Source organism: Crocodylus siamensis, chromosome 13 (assembly GCF_052110815.1).
Source record: "Crocodylus siamensis isolate JL-2025a chromosome 13, ASM5211081v1, whole genome shotgun sequence".
Lineage (NCBI taxonomy): Eukaryota > Metazoa > Chordata > Crocodylia > Crocodylidae > Crocodylus > Crocodylus siamensis.
Window position 1 is genome coordinate 32,815,537 of NC_143407.1, and position 26,152 is coordinate 32,841,688.

Consider the following 26,152-nt stretch of genomic DNA (forward strand, 5'->3'; position numbering starts at 1 on the left):
GAACGCTGCCCAGCAGAGGGGAAAAGGCACACGATTAAAAATAATTAAAATTGGTCATCAAAAATATGCACCCAGATCTGGTAGGACTCCTTCAAGCAAAGCTCATTCCCCACTTTGACAAGGGGCTGAAGCCCAAATGTAGCTTTTGATGTGGAAGTCATTCTGCTGATCTCAATGGGACCAGTTTACATGCCTCAAATTAGCCATGGGCTTGAGCTCTGACTGAATGGGAATTAAGCTAATTGGCTTGATTGGCTGGAGGTAATGAACACCTTCAGCTCCCAAAGGCTTAGGCTCCCATCCTAACAGTTACAGGAGCTCTGGGCAGGGGCAAGGGTCTGCTTATGGTGAGCAGTTTGTTAGGACCTTCTTAACATCTGAGACATGGATACTGTGAAATATCCCTGTTCAGCAAAGTGTTTCAACACAAGCTTAATGCCAAAAAAGATAAGTACTTGCTTAACTCTTTTGTTGAATCAGGGTCAAGTGAGATCGGCAGAGGTGTTTGGGAGCAGGGATGGGAGGACCGCGGGGTGGCTTGAAGGCTGGCACATCTCTGTTGCTCAGAGGAAGCTTAAATTGTTTGAGTATCGTTACTTTTTTTTTTTTTTTTGGTTTCGTATGAAATAGTTGTCTTCCATGAATGTAGAGCCTGCCTTTTCAGGAAATATTTGCTCTCACAAACCATGTACTTCTAATCAGGACTTCTGCTGCCTTTCTCCCTTCCTTCCCCCTGAAATACCACTTTAATCCTCATCCAGGCTTCATTCAAACCTTGAGTGTCTGAATGTTTTGTATTCTGGTCTCAGTCTACAAAAAACTCTGATTTTTCAGATGTTTCTGAATTTGGCACAATTAGCTCTTCCCTCCTTAGTTGAACGTCTCTTCAAATTGATCCACAGAGCCACACACTCAAGTGCCACCCTTTTCAAGTAAGAAAAGAGATCATTTGTCTTCTTCAACTAAACAGAGAGACCAGCTAGCTAGCACATATTTTTCTCCCTTATGAAGAATGCATTTGCCTTAGAAAGAAGGCAGCGCCTTTACAAAGTGTTGTGGGGATTGCTTCAGTGGGGGATCAAAGCCCCAACACGGCTGGAAACCATTTTTTGCTAAATAAAATGTGGGTTAAAAAGAAAAGTAAAAGTTTTTTTGGCAGTGCCAGGGCTTACAAGGGACGGGAACGGGGGTCAAGAACTTGTGACCAGGTTAGCAACACAGGGAACAGAAGGAGAAGACAAAAGAACAGAAAGTGGAAATGGACAGATGAATGCGGAAGCATGTTTCTTTGCTGCAAGAGAATAGATGCTACATCAATTCATACTGAGAGCAAAAGGACGGAGGGCCTGTTAATGGATTGGGTGACACAGCAGGGATCAGAGGTCACGAGTGCACTCAGATAGGCTAATTGACTGTTATGTGCATATTAGTGATGATAATTTAGTATGAGGGTAGGGGCAGAACTGATGGATAAGAGATTCAGTTGTAAAAAAAAAACACTATTAGCACTTATACCAGATATGCCTTTAGTAATAATTGATAAATACTTTGGCCTTATCTAGAACATTTCACCTGAGAATCCTGAAGTGCTTTTCAAAATGTATGTATCTATGATTCTCCCCATTTGACATGTGATTTAAGATGGTGGCTTTTTCTTTTAAATCTCCTGTGATTATAATTAGCTGCTACAGATGAGATTCAAATGATCTCACCAAAGTCCAGTGACAGGCTTTCCACTGATGTTTGTTGGGGCCTGTATCAAGTACTGAATTGTGGCCCTGATTAAACTGTGGCACGTGCTTAAATGCTAACTGCAGTTACCACCTGTTGAATTATTGGGGACTATTTGTGTGCTTAAAGTTAGGCATGTGCTTATGCAACTTGCTAACATAAGGCCTATGATAGGAGCGGCCAGACAACTCACAGTTAGTAGCTGGAGCAAAGCACGCAGGTCAGCTCTCTGTATTTTGGCTGCCAGCTGGAAGAAGGCATTGCAAGGTGGCGGCTCTGTGCCAAGAAACATGGTCTGTAAATGTATTTGGAAACGTCCACTGCTTTGGTTATTAGCCCGTGCATCGCTCTCCCCACCCCCCATCTGTGACTCCTGTTCCTGGCAAGACTGATCTATGCAGGGGGTAGGGGTGGGACTGCTTCCAACCTGAACGCAGGTACGCATTTATGTGGCTTTCTGCGTGAGCACATGTGGGGATTGTTTTATGCAGTCCTGATGACTAGCCTGGGGCAGTGCAGTGAATGGCACTCTGTTTTCTGACTGCAGTTACCAACACTGCAAGCGCTTTCTTTATTCCGTAAAAATAATAAAAGAAAGCGGGGGGAAGGAATTCTCTTGGGCTTCCACCCAAGGCCCATGTCAATCAGACCCAGATTAGGATTCGTATTGGTATTAGACAGAGTATTGCTATGACTCCTATTTTGTTTGGTTTTTGGCCATTCAGAGTATGCAGAGATGAGCAACCGTGTCAGAGAGGTTAAGAATAACATTGTCTTATAGTTAATGTGCCGTCGTTCTCAGTCAAGCCCTGCTAGCTTTGGAGGAATCTTGCTGGTATTTTGCTAACCACTAGCTGAGCGGGTGATTACACCTCATTGCGGAGGGCTCTTACGATTTACATTCTTCCTGGCGAATGTTAGGGGGCTGTACGCTGCAGCGAGGACTCTGCGAATGATGTCCCTTCACTGGCATGCGATTGCCTTTGCGGGGTAGGAGTAATAACCTCCCCTGCAGTCTTCAGGAATGTGCTCAGCCCATTAAAAATGGGAGTCGTTTGAACTGATGATAGCGAACAAAGGAAGTTTTCTTTTGTCTTGCTGCGGAGCTGTTCAAGCACATGCTGGAGGTGTCTTCTTCTCAACTCCGTAGGGAAGGGGTCTAAGCTGCGTGCCTACATCCCAAAAGGAAAGGCATACAAAAAGGGCTAAATTAATTCCAGCCTTTTTGGGTAGATTCAAGACTGAGTTCTGGTCCCTTTACAAATCAATGGGAGTTTTGAGTCGGCTTCAGTGAAATTAGGATTCAGGCCTGAGAGTTCCACTAGTATCGGAGGAGTTCACGTAGTATATTAGATCATTGTCAGCTATTCCTGTTTTCATTATTTGCTCAACTGATCTGTAAAACCACTTCCCTCTCCTTCTGCAGAGGCCTTGGCTATAGCTGGGATTAGCACAGCAGGCCGTGCATCTTTGACAGTGGAAACTTCAGGAGTAGAGGAGAAAAGGTGGAGATTGCTCTAGTTTATCAGGTCCTGCATTAGCTTCTGGACACTGATTTCTAAATCCTATGTGCAGACAAGGTCTGGTCTTCCTTCAAGAGCCAGCCTGTAATGCCTATGATGTTACAGGTGGAGAGGCAGGTGGAATGAGCTGGTACTTGCTGTTCATAAATACACGTGTGCATCTGTCAGTGTGTATATGTCATATCTATTTCGCTTCTCCCACCCTTATTCTTTCCTCACCTGTCACACGGTCTTTACCTTTTAGAACCTGATTCTCATTTTTAGGTAGGTCTCTTTACCCGACACATGAAGGCTACAAGAGATTTTAGTGTGAATTAGAAGTAGGGACCCATGTCTTCACCTGTGTTTGTGCAGTTAGTGCTCCAGACCATTGAGACCTGTTCTTGTCGGAGGACTCTAGGTGCTACCACAGTATGTGTTTAAATAATAATACCTAATGTATAAAGCTTCAGTGGGAGACCAGTCTAACCCACAACACACCTGATCAGTTGTGCAGTGCTTTGTGTGGGGAAACGGTCCCTACCATTGCCTGGCTTAGGTCAGCATGAGGTTTGAGTTCGCTGTCAGGGAGCCGCAAAAGCAGGATACTTTGCACAGATTCACACTTGGGTTTTACCAGTGCTAAACTCATTTACTTTGTGCCCTTCGCTCGGTGCAGCCAAAAGAGCATGAGTTTCTCGGTGCCCTATGGATTTGTGACGTGCTTAAACAATACTTTTCCCCCTTGTGTGTTTTTTGGGTGTGTTTTTTTTTAATTTCACCCCGTTTTTCTAATTTTGTCAGGGTCTCATGCTACTGTCCCGATCACTCAGGCCAAACTGACTTTTATAGCAGTTTCTTGTGCACCAAAAGGGCACAATGAATCCAGGAGCAAAAAGCGTGGCAATCCTGTCAAACACTCTCAGGAAAGATTTTAACGGGCGAGCAATATATGAGAGAGTTAATATTTGTACAGAATATACAATAGAATTGCTTTGTCCTTGTAAGACCCCTTCATTTAAGGATCTCAGGGTATTGAATATGAATTGTAAATCCCTAGACAGTCCCCTATGCAGACAAGGGAAGCGGAGACACAGCGGGGTTAAGTGATTCACCCATAGTCACTCGCTGGGTCCGTGGAAGAGTTTGAGCTAAGCCTGCATCCCAGAACTGCTGACTGCCAAGCAGATGCTTTAACGGCTACACAATGCTCCCATGTTAGGAGCTGGAAGTACTTGTTGCTGACCACAAAGGGAGCTGCAAATCAACTGATGAAGAGAATATTTCCCGTTTCCTCACTCTTGAATCCGCTGACAGGATCTCAAGTGATGGATGTTTGTAGCGCGTTTGAGATGATTTATAGTTCTTTGTTACACAAATGCCTTGGCATTCTTCCCCATACTCCATTAGTCATTACTTCTAAATGAAGATCAGGCAAGTGAACTCCGGTTAATGACCCTAATGACATCGCTGGGAGTTTCTCTCTTGTGGACTGTCTTTGTGTACTGTAAAATAAATAAATCAATAAAAACGGGTCCCTGCTGCAACACAAATGAAGAGCCCCACAAAATTGTTTTGTACATCATGCCCACCTAGGGACCACATACAAACCCTTCCTTTTACATGCCAGAAAGTCAAAGGTTGGCAAGGAAAGAGTGCCATAAATCAGACAGAAACGGGGTGCAGGGAGGATCCAGTTTATGCAATATTTTCATCTCAAGACCTTGTAATTAAAACAGTGCCCATAATGGGAGGAAACAAATATCTTAAATCTTCCAGTTGAGATGATCATTGCTTTTTTCTTTAAAGTAATTGGCCCAGAGATTTTTATTACAGAAAATAACTTTTGTGATGTGGATGTTATGTTGCTTAATTGGAATTTTGTTTGCTTTTCCTTCAAGAACACAAGGGGGAAAATCTGCATCATTTGATCTGCTATAAAGTTCCAGCAGATGTAATTCTGTTTTTAAGGTCCTGGGGTTTTTTATAATGAATACATGCATGCATTAAATGAAATGCTGATCTTTATCTATGTAAAGGACTTTGACTGAATTGAACAGCTCTGCTTCAAATTGCCCCTTCTCCTTTGTCCTTGCTTCTAGCATTTTCTTGGTTAAGCATGGTACCAGACAAAATACAGGAGACCGGGACAAATCCTGGTTTCAGCTATATCCCTGGAAGTCAACAGGACTACATCTAGGAGTAAGCATCAAACAAATATACTTAAACACATACTTGCTTTAACTTTAGAGTTACTGGACTGCTTCATGCCAAGCATATATTTAAATGCTTTGCTGAGACAGGGACGCAATGCAGGAAATATCCGCAGGACTGAGTTAAAAATATAAAGTTGACCTGTATCTGGGAAACTGTTGGAAGTTTTCCCATTGACTTCAGTGAGTTTGGGATCAGTTCTAGAGACAAGGTGCTACGAGGAATGGTAGAGATGACAAAAACAGAGCAATCTGCTGATAACGCCCTAAACTGCCTCTGGAGAAGTAGCCGGGACTTTGTTACCTTGTTTTCCATCACTAAGTTGCAAAGTATTTCTTCCCAACAGAGTTGATGACCCAAACTCGCCTGCAATGTGATTGATAGGAAAAGGGTTGGCTTGCCCGTTCTTCGCGACCAGCTAATGATACTCTAAATCACGAAAACACAGATGTATGTGAACAAAATGTTTGTGACGGGCTGGCTGGCAGTGACCTGGCCCAGGGGTTTTGAAAGGGCAACAGATGCTTGGAGGACTTGGGATTCCCTTTCCGCACCAATCAGGGCCCAGAGACTCCCCCCCCCCCCATGTCCCCTGATTGGCCCCTTGGGTCACCTGGAGGGGGATAAAAGGGGCAGCATGGGCTGACTCAGGAGAGACCAGTGAGGGGCAACAAGGAAGGAGCTTCACAGATCTGGCAAGAGCGGGGTAGGAGCAGTGCCCCAGAAGATCCTGAAAGAGCAGGACCTGCAGGCAGCAGTGGGACCCTCAGCAGCGCGGTGTGTGGCTAGCAGGAGAGGCTCCCCGCTGGGCTCCAGGATCCCCTGGGAGAGCCTGCAGCCAGCAGGAGAGGCTCCCCCGCTCCAGCAAGGATCTGAGGTTCCCACCTCTGCTTCCAGCTCCTCCAATCAGAGGCCAGGCAGCTTGACGTGAGGCTGGGGCTCCAGGACGGTCAAGACCCCTAGTAGGCTGGAGCAGTGTCACCAGTGGTGTCTGTGTGGCAGTGTTCCTGCCTGCCATGTGGGACACTTGGGTTCAAGTCCCAGCTGAGGTGACTTGGGGGCTCTGTGGTTTAAGCCAGGAATGGTATCCTTTCAAGGGGCTATGTGAATTGGAGGCTAAAATTCCCTGCTGGGGTGGAGGAAGAAGTGTCAGTCATCACTCTAGTGTGCCCTGGTCTGGGGTGGATGAAAGGGGCCACTCATTGTAGGGACCAACTCTAGCTTTTTCCAGGTTTTTGCTTGCTACTGTAAACACCAGGCTGGCCCAGATTACCTACAATGGTTAACAATGCATGCCTTGTGCTCAGAGGTGTATGACCGATGGGCACATAGAGAGATGTGGGGTCACCCTGAGGTTGTGGGGACCCTGCACTTCTCTGGAGCAAAGCCCCAGCAAGTCCCTGTATAGGACCAGTGGGCTTTGTCTACTGTATGCAATTGGATTGAGAGGGATGAAAAGAATAAACTGCTGGTGGTGGAGACCCCCACCGGGAGAGAGGGACCTGGTGTGCTGAGGGTCCCAGATGGCGTGATCGAGACAAAAGGGCTCAACCAAGACCCGGTTACGGTGATAATGGTTAACCCAACCTTGAAAGATATTGTGGTCCACCCGGGACAAGGTTACCTTGATAAATGAAGCTGAAGTGGTGAACCCTGAGCATGGGGGAACCCCCCCCTTCCCCCAACAACTGACCCTTCGAGGTTCTTTTTCGGGAACTCTCCAGTGCCTGAAGCCTGTAAAGCTCAGCTCGGGGACAAACTCAGGGCTCGAGCCTGTGTTTTCTCCCTGCGTGACTGGGATGTGGGGGGGGCTAAGGGGGTGGAGCATCACATTCATCTGAGCAACCCACGACCCTTTCGCGAAAGGTCTCGGCGCATTCCCCTCGCTGAGATGGAGGAAGTAAGACGTCATCTGCAGGAGCTCATGGACCACCTCATCACAGAATCTAAGAGCCCTTATGCCTCTCCCATTGTGATTGTGCGGAAGAAGAACGGCCGATTTCTGTATGTGTATCAATTCCCATGAATGCCCATACCATCACTGATCAATATACTGTCCTGCAGGTGCAGGAGGCTTTGTACTGTTCAGTAGGGAGCAAATGGTTTTCAGTACTAGACCTCCGCAGTGGCTACTACCAGATACCTCTGCAGGAAGAGGACAAAGAGAAGACTCCTTTTTTTGGCCCTTGGGATTCTGTCAGTTGAATGCCCCAAGGGATAGCCGGGGCTCCTGCCACCTTCCAGTGACTAATGGAGAAGATGGTTGGGGATATGCATATGACCCAAGTACTGGCTTATTTAGACGATATTGTTGTTTTTGCAAAGACCCTGGAGGAACATGAAGAATGGCTACTCCATGTACTCGATCGGCTGGAAACCACTGGACTTAAGTTGGCCATTGATAAATGTAAGTTTTGCCAGGCCTCTGTGAAGTATGTAGGACATATTGTATCACAGGAAGGGGTCAGCACTGATCTGGAGAAAGTAAGTGCTGAGACCACCTGGCCTCAACCCAAGAACTTTAGGGAATTGAAAAGGTTCCTGGGATTTGCGGGTTTCTATCGGCGATTCGTTAAAGACTATGCTACAATAACCGGACCTTTAAATGCCCTAACTCGCGGACACCAGGTGGGAAGGTCGCCCTGCAAGAAGGGGCGAAACAATAGTGTAAATGGGCTTCCTGTGACACGAAGCCCCACAGAGTCTTTTGGGCCCCAGTGGGACTCACGGTGTGAAGACGCCTTCCAGGAGGTGATCTGGCAGTTGACTCGGGCACCTGTGCTGGCATATGCTGATTCCCAACTGCCTTTTTATTTTGCACACAGATGCTAGCCTGTTAGGACTGGGGACTGTACTGTACCAGGAACATGAGGTACACCGGCTACTGGTGGCTTTTGCCAGCAAGGAATTGTCACCCAGCAAGATGTGCTTGAATTCCTGGCCCTCAAGTGGGCCATCACTGAGAAATTCTGGGACTATCGGTATGGGACTACCTTCCAGGTGTGGACAGCCAATAATCCCCTTACCTATGTGTTCACTAGCGCTAAATTGGATGCGATCCGCCAACGCTGGATCGTGGCACTAGCCAACTACACCTTCAGCCTGCACGATTGAGCACGACGGAAGAACGTGCATGCTAATGCCCTGTCTCAACAATTACCCAGCAACCCCGGGAGTGTTTGGAGCCCTGAGACGGTGAAGACCATTTGCGACCTGCAGATACAAGACCCTGTGGGGACGAGGGAAAGTACTGTTTGCATGGCTGAGGTGTTGGGGTTGTCCCCTGAGGGGATCCCACAGGCCTGGGTTCAGTACACCACGCTGACTCCCTCTTCGTTGAGCCAGGTCATGGCCACAGAATGGCGGACGGCGCAAGAACAGGACACGAGATCAAACAGCAAGAACAGTTGCCAAAGTGCTGTGGGGAAAAGTACTTCTCCGTGTTTGGGCTGCCCACAAGAATCCAGTCCGATCAGGGGTGAGATTTTGAGAGCCGGTTGTTGCGTGAAGTACCGACGGTGGCTGGCATACAGAATTCAAGGACTACACCCTACACCCCCAAGGGGATCCCCAACCCGAGCACATCAATTGCACTCTTGAATATGCTGGGTACCCTCCAGCAGGAACAGAAGGTTGCATGGAGCCAGCATATCACATACCTGGTGCATGCCTACAATTTCACTAGGAATGGTGCAACGGGGGTCAGTCCGTATTTACTCATGTTCGGGAGGGAGCCCTGGTTACCCATAGTTTGTGCTTTGGAGTAGAACGAGTCTGCCAACAACATTTGACTCATGGTCAATATGCACAACAGCTTCGGGACCGTCTCCATCGTGCGTATCGACTGGCAGCCGAAACTGCTGGAAGAAACCAGCAACACCATAAGCGGCTTTGTGATGCTCACGTGCATGAGCAAGGGTTACAAGAAGGAGACCGGGTGCTGCTGCGAAACCTGGGGCTAACTGGGAGACACCAAATCACTGATCGGTGGTGGGCTGAACCCTATACAGTGGTGCGACAACTGGGAAACCTCCCAGTATATGAAATCTCCCCTGTGTCTGGACCGGGTTGAAGTTGTGTGGTCCACCAGAACCTCCTGCTGCCTATTGGCAAATTGGTGGGGCCCTTTCCTCCCAAGAGAGCCATGAGAAGAGAGGCCTAGGTTTCCCTGTAGAAGGAGGTCTCATGCCACCCAGCCGGCAGTTGTACCTGCAGCTCCTCCGGAGGACTGGGACTCTGACTGGTGGTACCCTGCTGACTTTTTCACCCGACCTTAGGACCTGCCACTCCTCAGGGCGAAGGGGAGACCGGGAACTGCTGCTCGTGGGGCCCCGCCTGGCGAAACCGAAGGAGAAAACAACATCCCCATGCCTCTACCTGCCAGTGGGGCAGACTCCTCCAGCAAGAGGGAACCTGAGCCACCAGGGCCCTCATGGAGTCCTGCCCCAGACCACACCCCACGACCACGGTGAGAGTTTCGGCCAGTCCGTCGCTTCACCTACGATGCCCCGGGGGTGCCGGGGGACGTCCCCATCGCTGCCCCTTGGGTCCAGTAGTCCCCCAGGCTGAGGCCTGCGCTTCGCTGGGGATGGTGAAGGGATCCGAGGGGGAGGATGTGACAGGCTGGCCGGTAGTGACTTAGCCCAGGGGTTTTGAAAGGGCAACAGATGATTGGAGGACTTGGGATTCCCTTTCCTCACCAGTCAGGCCCCAGAGACTCTTCCCCCCGCCCCCCCCCCCATGTCCCCTGATTGGCCCCTTGGGTCACCTGGAGGGGGATAAAAGGGGCAGCATGGGCTGACTCAGGAGAGACCAGTGAGGGGCAACAAGGAAGGAGCTTCACAGATCTGGCAAGAGCGGGGTAGGAGCAGTGCCCCAGAAGATCCTGAAAGAGCAGGACCTGCAGGCAGCAGTGGGACCCTCAGCAGCGCGGTGTGTGGCTAGCAGGAGAGGCTCCCCACTGGGCTCCAGGATCCCCTGGGAGAGCCTGCAGCCAGCAGGAGAGGCTCCCCCCGCTCCAGCAAGGATCTGAGGTTCCCACCTCTGCTTCCAGCTCCTCCAGTCAGAGGCCAGGCAGCTCAACATGAGGCCAAGGCTCCGGGAAGGTCAAGGTTGGAGCAGTGCCACCGGTGGTGGCTGTGTGGCAGTGTTCCTGCCTGCCATGTGGGACACTTAGGTTCAAGTCCCAGCTGATGTGTTTTGGGGTGAGTGAGATAACAAGAAGCAAATGGAAAGGGGCTGTTGTGTTTTTCCCCCTCCAGGTACCAAGGCCCTATATTTCCTTGTCATTTGACATTTTGCATTTTGTGCCTTTTTTATATTTCACCAACCCATATTGTTTGTTCTGCTGTTTGTGTTTTATATTTTGTTAACCCTTTTTTTTTTGTCATTGATTGTAAGTGTCTAACCTTTGTTGAATCCTGCCCCCTTGGGGCATTGTAGTGCCCATATACCCTCTGATTTATGCCTGTTATGTTCCCAGTATTAAAAGGTATATGGTTAAGTCCCCATTGGTGGTCTGGCTCTGCTCTATTGGGGGAGGAAAGTCCCTACACCTCCCACAGCGCTTGTGCACCTGCTTTGATCCCTTCAATTGGAGAGGGGTACCTCTTGGAGTCCCGCCCGGGTTGCACGCTGTCACGGGGGCTTTTGTCCCTCCCATTTAAATAAGGCGCTTCTTGAAAATTAGGCAAAGCAGTTAGCATAATTAACTTGTCATCCAGCATATACAAAAGAACAAAATCCTGAAATGAGCCTATAAAGATGTTGAACAGTTTTACAGCTTTGCAACCCGGATTTGATATTTCTGATTTTTTTGTAATAAATCCAGCCCAGGAGACTAAACAATTGGGCAATGGTAAGAATGGCATCAGGACCTCCGCTCTTTATTTTCTCCTGTGGTTGGTGTTGCTTTTCCCACCGCAGGCTGCCGAGGTGCGTTCAGGTACAAATGCACCAAGTTAGGATGGGAGTGATGCTCAACCAGGGCCCCATGGCACCCTGGGGTACCTTAAGATCCTTACAAAGGTGCCATGCAATGTTAGCAGTGTGAGGTGTGCAGACATGGTTTGCAAGATCAGCTCAGAGATTTCAAATAGGAGTCCATAATGTTGAAACATTCTGGCCTGTTATGATCTTTCCAGCTTGTATGCAACAGAAGAATTTTAATATTTTTCTTTCGTCAAAATCAGGTGAAAACTAAGAGCTGGCATTTTCAGAGGGAGGCCTTGAGCCTATCAAGGTGTACCTTGAAACTAAAATGGTCGAGAACCACAGGGCCAGATCCTGCACTTTGTTGCAAAGAGGCACTAGCACTTCGGGATAGGGGAGCTACGAGAAGCTACAGGCATCCATGCAAGCAGAACAGGACTCCTCCATAAATCATAATGTTACTGTTCTATTAATATAAGTGCTAGTTTCCAAGAGGTAAAATACATATCTGCCCCCCCCACCCCAAAAAAAAAAGATTTATCTGATCTTGTACATTATTAGTCTAAATGAATAAATGACAAATCAAGCTTCTATCAGACATTCTTTTTTTATTAGAAAGACTGTTTAAAGCTTTTTTTCCAACTATTTAAGTTGGTCTAATGAAAGCCATCAGATCAGAACCTTGTCTGCCCCTGTCCTTAGACCAACACGGCTACAACCCATGCCCCTGTCACATGGAAGAAATCAAACTTCTGACATTATCATCAGGAGTAATAATAGGGCATACTGCAAGTAATGCCAGCAGAGAGCGGAGATCCCATTTACCTAACACCGCATAAACTTTGCCATAAATAGCCCACTGTCAAAATACAGAAGACGAACACCGACGCGAGGAGGAAGGGAGACAACCCAGAAGCAGTGAAAGCTCAGATACTCAGCAAACACCATATTAATTCCACAATTCGGTTTTATTTTTGTGTGGGGGCTTGCTCTCCGAAGTTGCAAAAGTTTTTCTGGAGGGAGGAATATATTAAAATGGGGCCAAAGCTGAAAAGCAGCTGGGTACAAGGCGATATAATCCTTTTCAACAGCCGTAGTGCCACCCTGTGGCGCTGATGTACGCGGACAGCCACAGGCAGGAATCGGCCCCTCTAAAAGTTCCCCGTAAGAACCTGAAGCTTCTCAAACAAGTGATGGGGTTTCTGTCGTATCTCTGAAGAAAGGAAAGTGATGTAGACTGTGAATTAAAATACTCCGGTTGCAATGGGTGCCACAGGGAGGAAAACTGTGCCAGTAGCTTGGCGTTCTTTTCAGACCTACGTTTAGCATGAACTTGATGTTTTAATATGACGCCCTTGAATCCCGTGCAGCGCCACTGCGGGACCACCACATCGCGCTGACGCAGACGCTCTGGACCGCTTGTCGAATACATCGGGGCGGTTTCTTTGGGCTGTGCCACGCGCTTGGTGAAAGCGGGGCGGAAACCGGCTGCAAAGTTGCTACCCGTTTCCAAGCATGAACTTTCCAGCTGATTGGCTCCTTGTGTTGCTGGATGGACCTGTTTATGGCGCAGTCATTATTTTGCATGTGGGGCTGGTTTAAATTTATTGCATAATGTAAGTCATGTGCGGCAGGGGCCTTTAGCAGCCTTGCATTAAAGCAGCGCTGGCAGGACGTGTCATCTTGCAACGGTGACAGGACAGCCCCTACCAGGGCCGAGGCACTGCACAGACTAACTCGGGTAACATATGTGTGAGGGGGACCAACTTTGGTGGGCCGGGTTGACCGACATCATCAGGCATTAGTGCATCACTTTTTTTTTGCAAACGGGATAATTTCTATATATTTATTTCTATATCATTTCTGAAACCCCCTCCTGGTGCCCCCACACCACGATGTCATCAGGTGCGATTGCATCACTTTTTTGGGGGGAAAATATTTATTTCTATCCTATTTCTGAAGCCTCCTCCCAGTGCCCCTGCACTATGACATCATCAGGAGCTATTGCATCCGCTTCTTTTTGCAAAAATATTTCTTTCTCTAGATTTATTTCTATATCGTTTCTGAAACCCCCTCTCAGTGCCCCCACACCATGATGTCATAGCATGATGCAAGAAATAGAAATAGAAATATATAGCTATATTATATCTATATAAATAAATAGATGTTTCTATATATGGAAATACATTTTCCTCCATAGCTATTTATTTTGATGTATTCCTATTTATTCTGATATATAGAAATAGTTATTTATTTCTATACCTAGAAATAACTAGATATGTATATAGGTATATATATTTCTATACATAGAAATAACTAGATATGTATTTATATAGATAAAATATATATTTCTATACATGGAAATAAATATCTCTATATGTCTCTCTATTTATTCTGTATCTAGAAATAAACATACATCGCTATTTAGCGCATCGCGCTATGACGTCACGGGGCGGGGGCGGGGGTTTCGGGGCCAGGCTCCCGCTTCACTCTTACAGGCTGCCTGGCTGCCATGACAGCGCGGCACCGCCCCCCGGGAGGCCGGAAGTACCGGATTACTTCCGGCCCCTCCTTGGCGCGAGGCTGGGACGCTTTTCCTAGGCAGACCGAGGGGGTGCCTGCTGCCGCGGTGCACGCCGGGAGAAGATGGACTCGCACGCGCTGTTCCGCCGCCTGGGCGCGGGCGCCCGCTTCGACGTGAAGCGCTTCAGCCGCGACGCGCGGCGCTTCGGGGTGAGGGGGCGGTGGGGGAGGCCCTGATCCCGGGCCCCTGCCGGCCGGTGACTGACAGCCCTGCCCCTTCCTCCCTCCCTCCCTCCCTTCCAGGTGGTGAAAGGCCCCGGCCCGGGCTCGGTGCCCCCCGCCAGCCTGGACTTTTTCGGCCTCCACGAGACTGGGCCCCCAAGTGCCCCCGGGACAGACGGCGCCGCAGCCCAGATGCCCACTGTGGAGCTGCCAGGTTGGCTCGGGAAGCCCACGGTTGAGTCGGATGGCGGCTTCTGCCGGGGAAGGGGCATGGGCAGCGGGATGGAGGTCTGAGGTTGTTCCAGTCCCCTTGCTTCCCTCCCCCATTCAAACGCTGCCTCCAGCGTGGGGGAACAGCTCTCTGCAGCCTTAAATGTGAAAATGAATCTGGAGGCACGTCCTAGCAGTGAAGGGGAAACATCGTTGCATCCCAGCCCTGTTAGCCCCCTTCCCCATCGGCAGCACCAAAATCTGCCCTGGAGGTCTCGGTTCAACGTTGTTAAATCAGATGGATATGTGGTCTAAGACCACATTTTAGCTAAGAACTGTATTTCTATTTCCAAATATATATAGGAATTATAGGAGTCCCATCCCCACCCCTTGTGCAAGGCAGGATCATCCCTGACTACCCATCCCCTGCTCCCTGTAACACAAAATGAAGCTCCTTCAAACATTCCCATTTGGAGGAAATCCATTGTTGCGTACACAGTTGCAAAATACACAGTATCAGCTGCCATATAAGATATGTGCATGTTTTAGTGTACATACTTGAGGCGTGCAATTTCAGTTTGTCGATAGGGTGAAATTCAACCATACGAAGAGGCCACTCTACCCCGTGCAAATGGACTTAAGTGGTGGTTAGAATCTAGTGCAAGCCCTAGAAGGGAGAAGAATTTCACCAGAGCCAAACTAATACATTTGGTCACATCTTGGGAGAACCTGCTGGAGACCAGTATTGGTTATAGCAGCAACAGTCAATGCTCCCTTTGAGCAAGAAGGCAGTCTACACGCTTAAGTAAATTTAGAGGAAATTATAGGATGGTTGGCACTTGTGTAGTAAGTTTCAATTTTACACTGTCAAAGCTTCAGATTCAATAGTTTATGCATTTGTTATAAAAAGCAGCAGAAATACACTGAAGAGATGCTGGGTAAGATGGACCTATAGTCTGACTCAGTAAATGGCAGTTTTTGTGTTCTTATGTTTTTAGGGCTGGAAAGGAAGAGAACAAGAGAAAGTGAGCATTCTGGGGGGAAGAAAAAGAAGAAAACCTCAGGTAGTGAAACTTTTCCCTTTGATGTGCCTAGGGATGTGATCTTAAACCTCCTGAAGTAGAACAGCGGGGACAAATCTGACACTGAGGAAATGCTAGATTTACCAATACAAACACCTAGTGCTTGATTTGGATTACAGGCAGTCCTGAGGCTTATGACACAATTGGTTCCTGAAAAATGCATTTCGAGTCAAAATGTTGTAAGTTGGAACCGATTTTTCCCATAGGAAACAATGTTGTGAATGGGAGCTTGGTTCCTGAACCAAGGCCCAATACCCTATTTGCACCAAAAATAACCCAGAATTTTCTTCTCAGTCAGTCATAGGTGAGTAATATAGCTACATTAACGTATTTATGTTCTAAATAGCAATTATATTGATTTGGGAGGACTTCTTTGAGGTGACTTTGGACTTTTTGAAGGGCTCTTAGCTGGAGTCTTCTCAGGAGTCTTGGCTGCAGGTTTTTCTGGAGTCTTATCTGCTTTCTTAAAGAAAGTGTCCCAGGGAGATGGACAGCGAAGCAAACTTGTTAACTGGTGTGGTGTGGCTTCAGATCAAGTGTTGTAAAGTCAAAGCTGACGTCAGAAAGTTGAAACAGGGTGTCAAATTATAAATGTTTTAAGTGCAAAACGTAACTCAAAATGTTGTAAGTTGAGGACTGCCTATATTTAAAAAAAAAAGAAACCCAGGACTCTTGCAAAGAGACAAAATATTTACTTACCATGTTGTTTGAAAGATGTTCAACGAGTTCTGGTTGTATCATTTTATCCTTGCTTTCAGCTGCTGCATTTCCGTAGGTTTAATAAGATTCTGTGGTCGGGGACCTTTGTCATTTTTCATGCCGCTCAAATATCCTAGCACTTGCAGAGTTTTATAAATTAATTCTGATAAGAATTAACTTTAATTGTGGGTAACATTGTACCACCAACTTATAGCAATTGCAAGTTGTTTCCATCATCACTCCCTTGAATCGAGGATGAGCTTTGCCACAGCTCACTGATGGGTCTTGAGACGACTTAAGAGTCTAATCTTTGAGTCACGGATCTGTCCACACAAGTTGTAGGCCTTTGTGCAGGGGAGAGGGACTGCAGGCTGGTATTCCTTTGCCCTTCCTTCCTCTACTCCTCTCTTCTCTGCTTTGAGAGCAGATGCTTTACCTTGAAATGGGCTGCTGGTTGGTTGAGGTTGTGGCGCCATTGGAGTTGCCATTGCAAGCTGTACTATTGGCTTAAGGAAGCTTGACAGTTTCTTTAGCTGGCCTGCTCCAGGGCAAATGAATTCTGACAGGGTACAGAGCTAAGGCTTAGGCATCTGATTCTACCCCAGTTGACTCATCCATGAATTTTCCTTTCATTACTCCTTTTTTTTAAATGCACCTTTCTTGAACCTTTTAGAAACTATTTCTGCATCGGAGCTTCCTGAAAATGATGGGATATTGTGGATGTCCTCGTTGGAAGCAAAGCTTAAAAATACAAGAGAAATGGGAGAAAAGAAACCCACTGCAGAAAAACTGGAACAGCTCAGACAGGAAAAGGTGAGTTAGATATATTTGCTTGTACTCCAAGAGCTATATGTTCATTTGACACAACTTTCAGGTGAAATGTTCATGTTTATTTGTGCATCTTTGGGTTGAAGATTGTATAACATGAAACAGTAATCAGCAAATGGATCTTTTTCTGTCATATAAAGCAAGTTAAACCTCGTCTCTTATCTTACAAAGGATGCTGGAGTTCTGAATTTAGTGTGCAAGGTATTTCCACTAACTTCAGTGGCATTATTCCTATATGCTTTATTAACAATATGGATAAGTTTTTTTTCCACAATTAGGGTTTTTAGGGCATGGACACATGAATGAAATACTGCACTGTAACCTGGGACAGCAGCATTTTGGTTGAGGGGAAGCTGGTACAAGTGAGCTTTCACTTACCAAGGGATAGGAGCATGCACATGGATACTTACTACAGAGCAACTCCTTTTCCTGTAAATCTGTGCCATAGTTTACCTTGCAGTCACTTGTCTATGTGCCCTTACCATTATAAGTAGTGCAGCATATGTAAATAAAGAAAAACATAAAGCAGCAAACTTTGCAACTATTTTGAAAGGTGTTTTTTTCTCTCCTGGGAAATGCTTGTAAAAAGCATAGAGGTTTAGCTTTGCTTAAAAAGCACTGGAGGAGGGAGCATGATTTCATGGTTAGAATACAGGGTTAGGACTTGGGTGTCAGACACTAGTTTTTACTGGGTCCGCTTGGACCTGCCATGCTTTCACATGTGTAAAAATAGTACCGTGTAAAGTTAATTGATCCCTCCCCCGATATAAATGTTCTGTCAAAGTATTAAGTGATGACTTTTTTTGACTTTGATAAAAGGCCATGCTCCTGATGTTTTGAATAACATGTACGTCTTGCTTTCTAGATAAACCATTTCCGAAACAAGCACAAGATTAATGTGCAAGGTACAGATCTTCCTGAACCAATTGCCACATTTGAGCAACTTCAAAAGGAGTATAAAGTCCACCCTAAAATAATGCAGAACATTGAATCTGCTGGCTTCCAGGTCCCCACGCCAATTCAGATGCAAGCCATTCCTGTCATGCTTCATGTAAGTCATCTTGTCTTATATGATGCTTTGTGTAACAGAGAATAGTTTGGAATCTCTTCGTTTTATAACTTCCTGTTTGCATTCATGCAGCTTTTTGCATTTAAAAAAAGCCCTAATTTAAATGTTCACTATTTTTATATTGATTTTTATACCCATAGGGTCGGGAACTCCTGGCTTCAGCTCCTACTGGATCTGGGAAGACCTTGGCTTTTAGCATTCCTATCTTAACACATCTGAAACAACCCATGAACAAAGGATTTAGAGCACTGATCATCTCTCCTACTAGAGAACTTGCTAGTCAAGTAGGATTCTTTTTTTAAAGTTGGCATACTTGGAAATACCTGTTTTGTTCTGAGGCAGGAAAACAGGATCTTGGTGGATGTGCTTTTCTATCCTGTCCACTGAGGTGTTTTTCCTGAATAAAGTTTTGAGTTGTCTAGTAGTACTGTGAAATGTAAAGGCATGGTTGGATCAGGGAACCACCAGGACTTTACTCCTGAGACTAATTTAAAATTCAATTTAAACTTCAGCTCAGCAGATGTTAGGACTGCCTGATTTTTTTTTTGAGTGGGTTTTTAGTCTGTAAATGCCAAGCTGTGCAAGAGGGCTTGTGGGTTTTTTTGATTCCTAAAGCTGTCCTTGTGTAGCTAATGCTAGGAACTTTGATCTTGAATTGTTCATGTATTTTAGACACACAGAGAGCTAGTAAAGTTGTCTGAGGGAACAGGCTTCAGAATACATATGATCCATAAAGCAGCTGAAGCAGCCAAGAAGTTTGGGCCCAAATCATCTCAGAAGTTTGGTAAGCATTCTCATGACTTCAGAGATTCTCTCAAAAACCTGAAACTTTCAAAGGAACTTTTAGAGTGTATATGAATTTTTAAATGGGCCAGTACATTTAGTGTTTGTCACTGAAATCATCTTGGAAAGTCCTGTGGACACTTGTCTCCATGACATTTTAAAAAAATCCTTAAAACCCAGTGGTTGAAAGAGAATGGGGTATAAGTCATGAAGGCAAATCTTCATCTGCTGTATAAAAAAAAAAAATGCCACTCACACTGGCAAAGCAGCTAGTGTGTGGAGGTCAGAAACATTCCAAATGTGCTGCTGATTTGGCTGTATGGTGGCACTTCTGAAGTGCTGGAATACTGCCGTGTATCTGAGATTGGTCATTCAAAGCACAAAGTGACAACCACTTGCTATTGTGCTAACTTTATTAATGTAGTGTAACTGAATCTGTTTTTGGAATCTCGATAGACATTACATATATCTGTCGAACAATACCTAACAGAACATGTGAGAGCTAATGAATCCTCACAACACCCTTAAATGTAAGGTAAATAACAAAAACACAAAATAGGTCATTTTACAGGTAAGGTCACCAGAACCACAGGGAAATGAAATAATTTGCCTTAGGAACTCTCAGCAAGTCGAGGATTAGAACTCCTGGCTTTAGCGTCTGTGCTTGCATCGCTAGATCATGTTGGTTATTTATTTAAATCTGGCTTGTTTTTCTGTCTCCCTAATACAGTTTTGCTTTTCTTGTAGATGTGCTAGTGACCACTCCAAACAGACTCATTTATTTACTAAAACAAGATCCTCCGGCAATAGATTTGACCAGGTACTGAGTTTTGCTTATATTCATTACTTTTCTGCAGTATAGATTTAGTATCTGTTCAGTCCTAAAGCTGCCATGCTCTTGTAGGATCTTTCTCCCCTGAAAGTTGCTTTCATTGAACAGAAAACGTTTTGCTCTTCTCAGGGTTGAGTGGCTGGTGGTGGACGAGTCGGACAAACTCTTTGAAGATGGGAAGTCAGGGTTCCGTGACCAGCTGGCCTCCATCTTCCTTGCTTGCACATCTCATGTCATCAAAAGAGCAATGTTCAGCGCAACTTTTGCACACGATGTAGAGCAGTGGTGTAAACTCAACCTGGATAACGTCATTTTGGTGTCAGTTGGAGCAAGGTGTGTGAGCAGCGACATTTTCTCACTCTTCCCCCTACAGGGATTTTCTTTAACATCTGAGGGATTCCAAACTAAAGAAAGGAAAGATGTAAGTAGGTGCCTGCCCATGTGGAGGCAGACGGCTGACTAGATGGTAATCTGAAGGCCGCTTTTTCAGCCATCGGAAGAGCTGGATTTGTGTGGCAGCGTGTTACAGGCAGGAGGGTGATTTTTTTCATACAGCAGGAGGAAAGTGCCCTTTTATTCTGAGTCTGTTTGTTTATTCAGGTGTTACCACATACAGGAGGGTGGACATGTGAAATCTCTTCATTTTGCCATGATTGTCTTTCAGCAGTGAACATTTTTATCTTGAAAAATAGTAACAGCGGCTTGTCGCTGCAACTTGGTTTTGGTTTCAGAAACTCTGCAGCAGAGACAGTGGAACAAGAGCTCTTGTTTGTTGGATCGGAGACAGGAAAGCTGCTGGCAATGAGAGAGCTGGTTAAAAAGGTAGTTGTGAAGTGACTGAACTTCTCATTCTTGCTTGCTGACTGAGCTGTACATTTTGCCAGAGGCGCATTCTTTCCTGGGTCATGTGTGTCAGGACAAAACCTATTAAGTTTGCTGATATATGAGACATGCTGTGCCTAAGTAAAAGCAAATGTAGCCTGCCAGTGAAAACTGGAAGGCTTTCGCTTTGCATGGGTCTGAGTTAGACTATCTTGTGTCTGAGCTGGAAAGATGAGGCGGAATTTAGACCATTTACTGTGGATAAATTTTACTTCTCAATGTGGTGTTTCTCTCTGTCTCCCAGCCCCGCACCCCAGTCTCCCCTTGAAGTCATGTATTTGCTCTGGTAGCTTTTCTGCATTTATTATCTTGCTTTCTGTGGGTGAGATTCAGTTCTGATGCCTAAATCCTGTGTAACTCCATCCAACTCACTAGAACTGAATTTGCTTAATCCAGGCCCCAAGAGTTTTGTTAGGCAAAAACCGCCCTCTGAAATGTAAAGCATGCAAGCTAATTAAATCCATGGTAGCGCTGGAGTGAATTCAGAGAGGAAAACGACTTGAGCCTTACTTACGCTTGTTCTTTTGCAGGGTTTCACGCCTCCTGTACTTGTTTTTGTGCAGTCCATCGAAAGGGCTAAAGAGCTTTTCCATGAGCTTATTTACGAAGGTATCAATGTGGATGTTATTCATGCTGACAAAACGCAGCAGCAGGTAGGAAGACATAATAATAATAATAATATTCCCTGTTTGTGTTTTTTCTCAGAAACCACCTAAGAAGTAGTCTTCAAAACTAGACTATCCTTATGCAATTGATGGGAGGGCGGCAAGGGTTTTGCAATACGTGATCTTTGTATGGAGGACCTGAGTTGAGTTTTACTGTTCAGTGTCTCAGTGTTTGCTGCTTTCAATGCTTAAATGCACTTCTGAGCTCCAGCTGTTTATTATTAGGTCACTCACTTAAAAAGCACTTATTTTTATTTACCAGAGAGATAACACAGTGCACAGTTTTAGAGCTGGGAAGATTTGGGTGCTTATATGCACGGCCTTGCTGGCCCGAGGGATTGACTTCAAAGGAGTGAATATGGTCATTAACTATGACTTCCCAACCAGTGCTGTGGAATATATTCACAGGATAGGTAAGTGTTCCCCTCCCCCAAAAACAAAGCAGTGCTTTGGTTCCCCCCTCTCTCTCAATTAGCTTTTGCATTGGGTGTGCTAAAGCAGAAATTTGGAAGTCAGGACTCCTGGATTAGCTTGGCTCTGATGGGAGGGCGTCTGTGTCTGTCATCTAACCTACTTCATGCCTCAGTTCACCTCTGCCAAACTGGGTTATGTACCTCATAAAAATCTCTCAAATAGACTTGATTCGTGTTTGTAAAGTACTTCTAGAGCCTACATGCTTGTAGCTTCTGTGCAGTAGGGACAGTGTGGATGAGTCTAAACTGCTGGGTCATACTAACAGATCTGTGGTGTGGGTTAGTGGAGAAAAAATAAAAACTTGCCATTTTCTCTGCGCGATTGGTCTTTGACAGGTCGGACTGGAAGAGCAGGACATACAGGAAAGGCACTCACTTTCTTTACTGAAGATGACAAACCTTTATTACGAAGGTAAATTTGGAAGATGGCATTGTGATTAGTTCTTAAGTTACCCTCCTACGTGTTTGAATGATTAAGACCAGGGGCATCAAACTTATCTGGCTCTGAGTCATGCAGCATGTGCCAGACCAGACCACAAGTAGTGCCATGGGCCACATCTTTAATACCTCTTGCCAAACAAACTAGTACTGAATTGGGGGGGGGGGGGGCTGTGTGTATGGATGGATGTGGCATTAAATTATTTACACATGCAGTATTTTCACACCTCTCCCTCCTTAAGTACAAGGATCAAATGCCATTTGCCATAGTTTTAGAGCTGTATGGTGACTTTTTTTATGAGAATTCAGTATCATGCTGGGTCTCAAACCTAATAATGGCAATACAAGTGACTGGCTTTGCAATGAAATATTGAGTTCACCAGTGAAGTTGGTGAACCTGTGACTTCAGTAAGGACCAAGTCAATGCAGTTAGCAATTTATACACAGTTGGGGTTGCTGTCATCTGGTTCTCTAAACCTTGTGCTTTTTACTGTAAGACGCAACTAGTGATGTCTTTGTCAACACGTTTTCTGTATCCTTTAGTTCTCTTGAAACTCCAGCTTGGTAATGTCTTATGGAAAGGTCTTTTGGTACAACTTTCCATTTGGGCTTCTTGTTAATCTGCTTGACTGTTCTTTGTTCTATAATACAATGTTTAGTAACTTATAATGAACAAAAACTGAGAACAATTACTTTTAGTCCTACCATAGGATTGCTACTATTTTCTTCCTCCTTTTCAAGCTTTTTTGGGTGTGCTTTTGGTTTTCTTCCCATGCCAGGTAAGAAATAACCCAGCAGATTCTTTGGAATGATAGTTACCATCTGTAATTAGTTAGTATCTGCTTGAGTGTTCATTACTGGAACCGATATTTTTCTCCCTCTCTTCCAGTGTAGCTAGTGTTATTCAGCGGGCTGGTTGTCCCGTGCCGGACTATATAAAACACTTCCGTAAACTGCAAAGGTAAGGCTTTTGGTTTTGTTTCTTATTTTACTTTTGGGTCATTTTCCAGTTTGCATGAGGTCTAAAAGCCCACGTGACTTAGGTTAAGGGTGGGAGAGTTGCAGGGTATCTGCTAGATGTTCGTTGTCTTGCACAAATGCCTTTTCTGTTTTTTTGAAAGCTGTTAGTTATCAAATTGCTGTTTCACATTTTTGTGAAGGACTGTGCTGGAACTCAGTTCTGTAGTGCAAAGGTGCAGTGAACAGATTTGAACAAAGCACAATGTTAACCCACCCTTTTCACATAATTTGAATGAAAGAGAGTCCCAAAACTTGGCAAATCAGACTTCTGAAGAGCTTGAATCAAAGACATTCTATTTTTAACTTGAATGATTAAATTGGACCACTGTGACTTGGAAACAGATGGAAACAAAAAACAAAATGTGTTTGTATGTGGCTTATTTTGAGAATTTTGTTTTCACAAACGGGGAAAAATGTAGCTGCATTTCTAAGAAGAAAAATACATTTACTCAGGTTTTATTAGAACTGATTCAACAAAATCTACACACTTTAGTACTGAGGAAGCCCCCTTCCCTCAGGAATCTACTCCTATGCTTCCAATCTTGTGCAATCTCCAAGCAAGCAGCGCTCACTGTGTCATTGTAGCACTGATGAGAGACAGACAGCTGACTGAATTGATGCTGAAAATAGGTACCTGCTATATCTGTTTCAGATGATGACTTAGCTTTTAACAGATGTTGTTTTATTTTTGCTTTCCTAAATGCCTTTCTCAGCAAACAAAAGAAGAAATTTATTAAGAAACCACTGGAAAGGGAGCACATTCGTACCATGCCTCAGTACTTCTTAGAAAAAGCAAAAAGCAAAAAGTAAGTAGTTTCTTGAAGAGGGGCTGAGAGATCTGGTTTTGTTTGCCTTCTTGATGGGCTTGAGCTTGAAAATTAATGTTTTATTGCAAATCTCCCATTTGGATGAGTAGTTGAGTATATAACTCTGGACCTGGACAGATGTTCTAGATATCCAGGAGACGGGTCCAGCTGTGGCAGCAGCAGTCCATGCTTCTGCATGCTGCCCTGCACTGTGTACTTCAGAGCTGATCTGGACAGAGCACCTTTGGCTTAGTCCTCATCAGCTGCTAGTAAAGCTGACAGTTACGTTGGTGTGAGCATCTGTTCTTTGGGAACTGGCTGCCAACCCATTATTCACTTATGTACGTTTTAGCTTTCAGTCATAAATTCACTAGATGCCTTCTTTGCTAATTTGTTAATCTTTTTGTTTAGGAAAATTATCCAGAAAAATACTAAGGAAAAGAAGAAAGCTAAAGCATCCAAAGAAAATGCTAAATTGCAGACTGCTCCAGAAAGTTGATGGCTTTTGAGTGCTCACAAACAAACTGGACTGGAACCAAGCTAGACAAATATATTGTATAAATACTTGAAACTGGAAAGTCCAAGATGACAACAAAGGACAAAGGAAGAGAGAGTAAAACTTCCTTTTTCTAACTTCCATATGGAGCAGCGGACACTAGCATGAAAAAAAGAGTCAATGTCGTGGGGAGGGGAAATCATACATGTGCTTCTTATAGAAGCTCAAGATCATGCTCTTGCAGTGAAACACCCCAGGCTTCTGGGGAATGGTTCACAAATAGCATCTGTTTTGATTAAAGTTCAGTATCACTTTTTGGAATAGCTGAGATATACAACTGGTCCATGAGCATCTTCTGATGAAGAGTGTTTACATGTGCAAGATCTGAGAATGCGCAGGTTTCATTATAGTGCTGAGCTAGTCCAGCTGTTTTTAAAAACTGTTCTATCCCTTTTTTTTTTAATTTTGTTTTATTTATTTTTATAAGATCTGCCCCTGCAACTAGATTCTTTTTGCTGTATAAACCAATTTGAATAACGAATTCATGACTTTTTTTCAGCAAGAGAGGGACATGGAAGTGTTTGGGTTTTCATACAAAATACAGCAAATGTTAGTAAAACCACCCTTGAAATCTTATTATGGGGTTAAAGGTAAATCTCAAAGCAAAAATAAACTGAGGAGAATTCTAAGACCAGAGATTCTTCAGTCTCTCTTGTATTTCTTGGAGGACTGCTTTCCAGTTGCTGTTTCTATGCTTTTGCTATGCATAAGGAACACATTCCACACTTTTTATTGTTTCTTTACTTCTTAAGCCCACTCTACTTGGACGTAGCTTCCTTACCAGATAATTTTAACAATGCAAGGGCAACTTCTCTTCTCCAAGGATAATCTTTTTCTAAGTGGCCATTCCTATTGCTTGGTACCCATTCTGAATTGTGCGCTCATTAAGTCCCACTTCCTCAAGACTTGGTTACCTTCAGTCCATTTTGCAAATGGATCCCAGTTTTACGTAAATCATTCACTACAGGCTGCTTTCCGTGTTTCTGTTGTGTTGAAGGCTGTAGAGACCTCTTCTAAGTTTGCCTTACTTTACAAAAATAAAACTGATCCAGGATCACTTCAGATGTCTGCTTATTCTTAAGTTATTTGGCAAGGTTGTGTTACTGGGTTTGTGAAAAGGATGCATTTAATTAGGATTATGTAGATAAGTGTCATATTCTGAAATCTTATTAAAATAAGAATTTGTGTATGCAGTTCTCGCTCAAATTGCCCAGTACTATGATAAAAATGCATTAGCGTTCCTTCCTGCTACATTTCAAGTCCTTGCTGCAATTGTGGAGAATCTTGAGTTCTCAGACACCAGCTGGAAGACTATAATGGAAACATTTAACAGTTTTAAATGCAGGGTTTACCACTGCTTCCCTCCTCATAGCAATAACAAGCTGTAACTGTCAGTGTACTAATTAATATGCAGTGTGCTGTATGATAGTGTGACCAGGAGGAAACGATTAGCTTGCCAACTTTAAATTCTTAGTCTGGCAAACTGTCAATAAATTAATGTCCGCAAAGAGCAGACTGTACATTAGTTTTTAAGGACTTAGTTGCAAGATCCATCTAGCTAGAGAACTGCCTAGAACTCAGTTGAGCTACTGTAGTAGGAATGTGAGGCCTAACTTGGATTTCTGAAAGCCCAGATAATTAATTTCTATCACTGGGCCCCACTGAGCAATGTAAAGCAGCTGTACC

The 26,152-nt window shown here is 44.8% G+C and overlaps 1 protein-coding gene across 1 annotated transcript; it reads left to right on the forward strand.

Annotated features, from left to right (window-relative positions):
• Positions 1–13,948: 13,948 nt before the first annotated feature.
• DDX52 (DExD-box helicase 52) lies at positions 13,949–25,530 on the forward strand. The gene is made up of 16 exons (XM_090026076.1): positions 13,949–14,111; positions 14,205–14,337; positions 15,332–15,397; positions 16,788–16,927; positions 17,808–17,993; positions 18,152–18,295; positions 18,684–18,795; positions 19,542–19,614; positions 19,756–19,959; positions 20,358–20,448; positions 21,039–21,161; positions 21,436–21,586; positions 21,983–22,058; positions 22,974–23,045; positions 23,818–23,910; positions 24,322–25,530. The coding sequence occupies exons 1-16, from the start codon at positions 14,025–14,027 to the stop codon at positions 24,407–24,409; spliced, it is 1,839 nt and encodes a 612-aa protein (XP_089882202.1). The 5' UTR covers positions 13,949–14,024; the 3' UTR covers positions 24,410–25,530.
• The last annotated feature ends 622 nt before the right edge of the window (positions 25,531–26,152 follow it).

What these genes read in the sequence shown, in the direction of transcription:
- DDX52 (XM_090026076.1), top strand. Translation starts at nt 14,025, where the DNA reads ATGGACTCGCACGCGCTGTTCCGCCGCCTGGGCGCGGGCGCCCGCTTC. An exon ending in GCGACGCGCGGCGCTTCGGG is followed by an intron (nt 14,112 to 14,204) that starts GTGAGGGGGCGG and finishes CCTCCCTTCCAG; the next exon opens with GTGGTGAAAGGCCCCGGCCC. An exon ending in GACAAACCTTTATTACGAAG is followed by an intron (nt 22,059 to 22,973) that starts GTAAATTTGGAA and finishes CCTCTCTTCCAG; the next exon opens with TGTAGCTAGTGTTATTCAGC.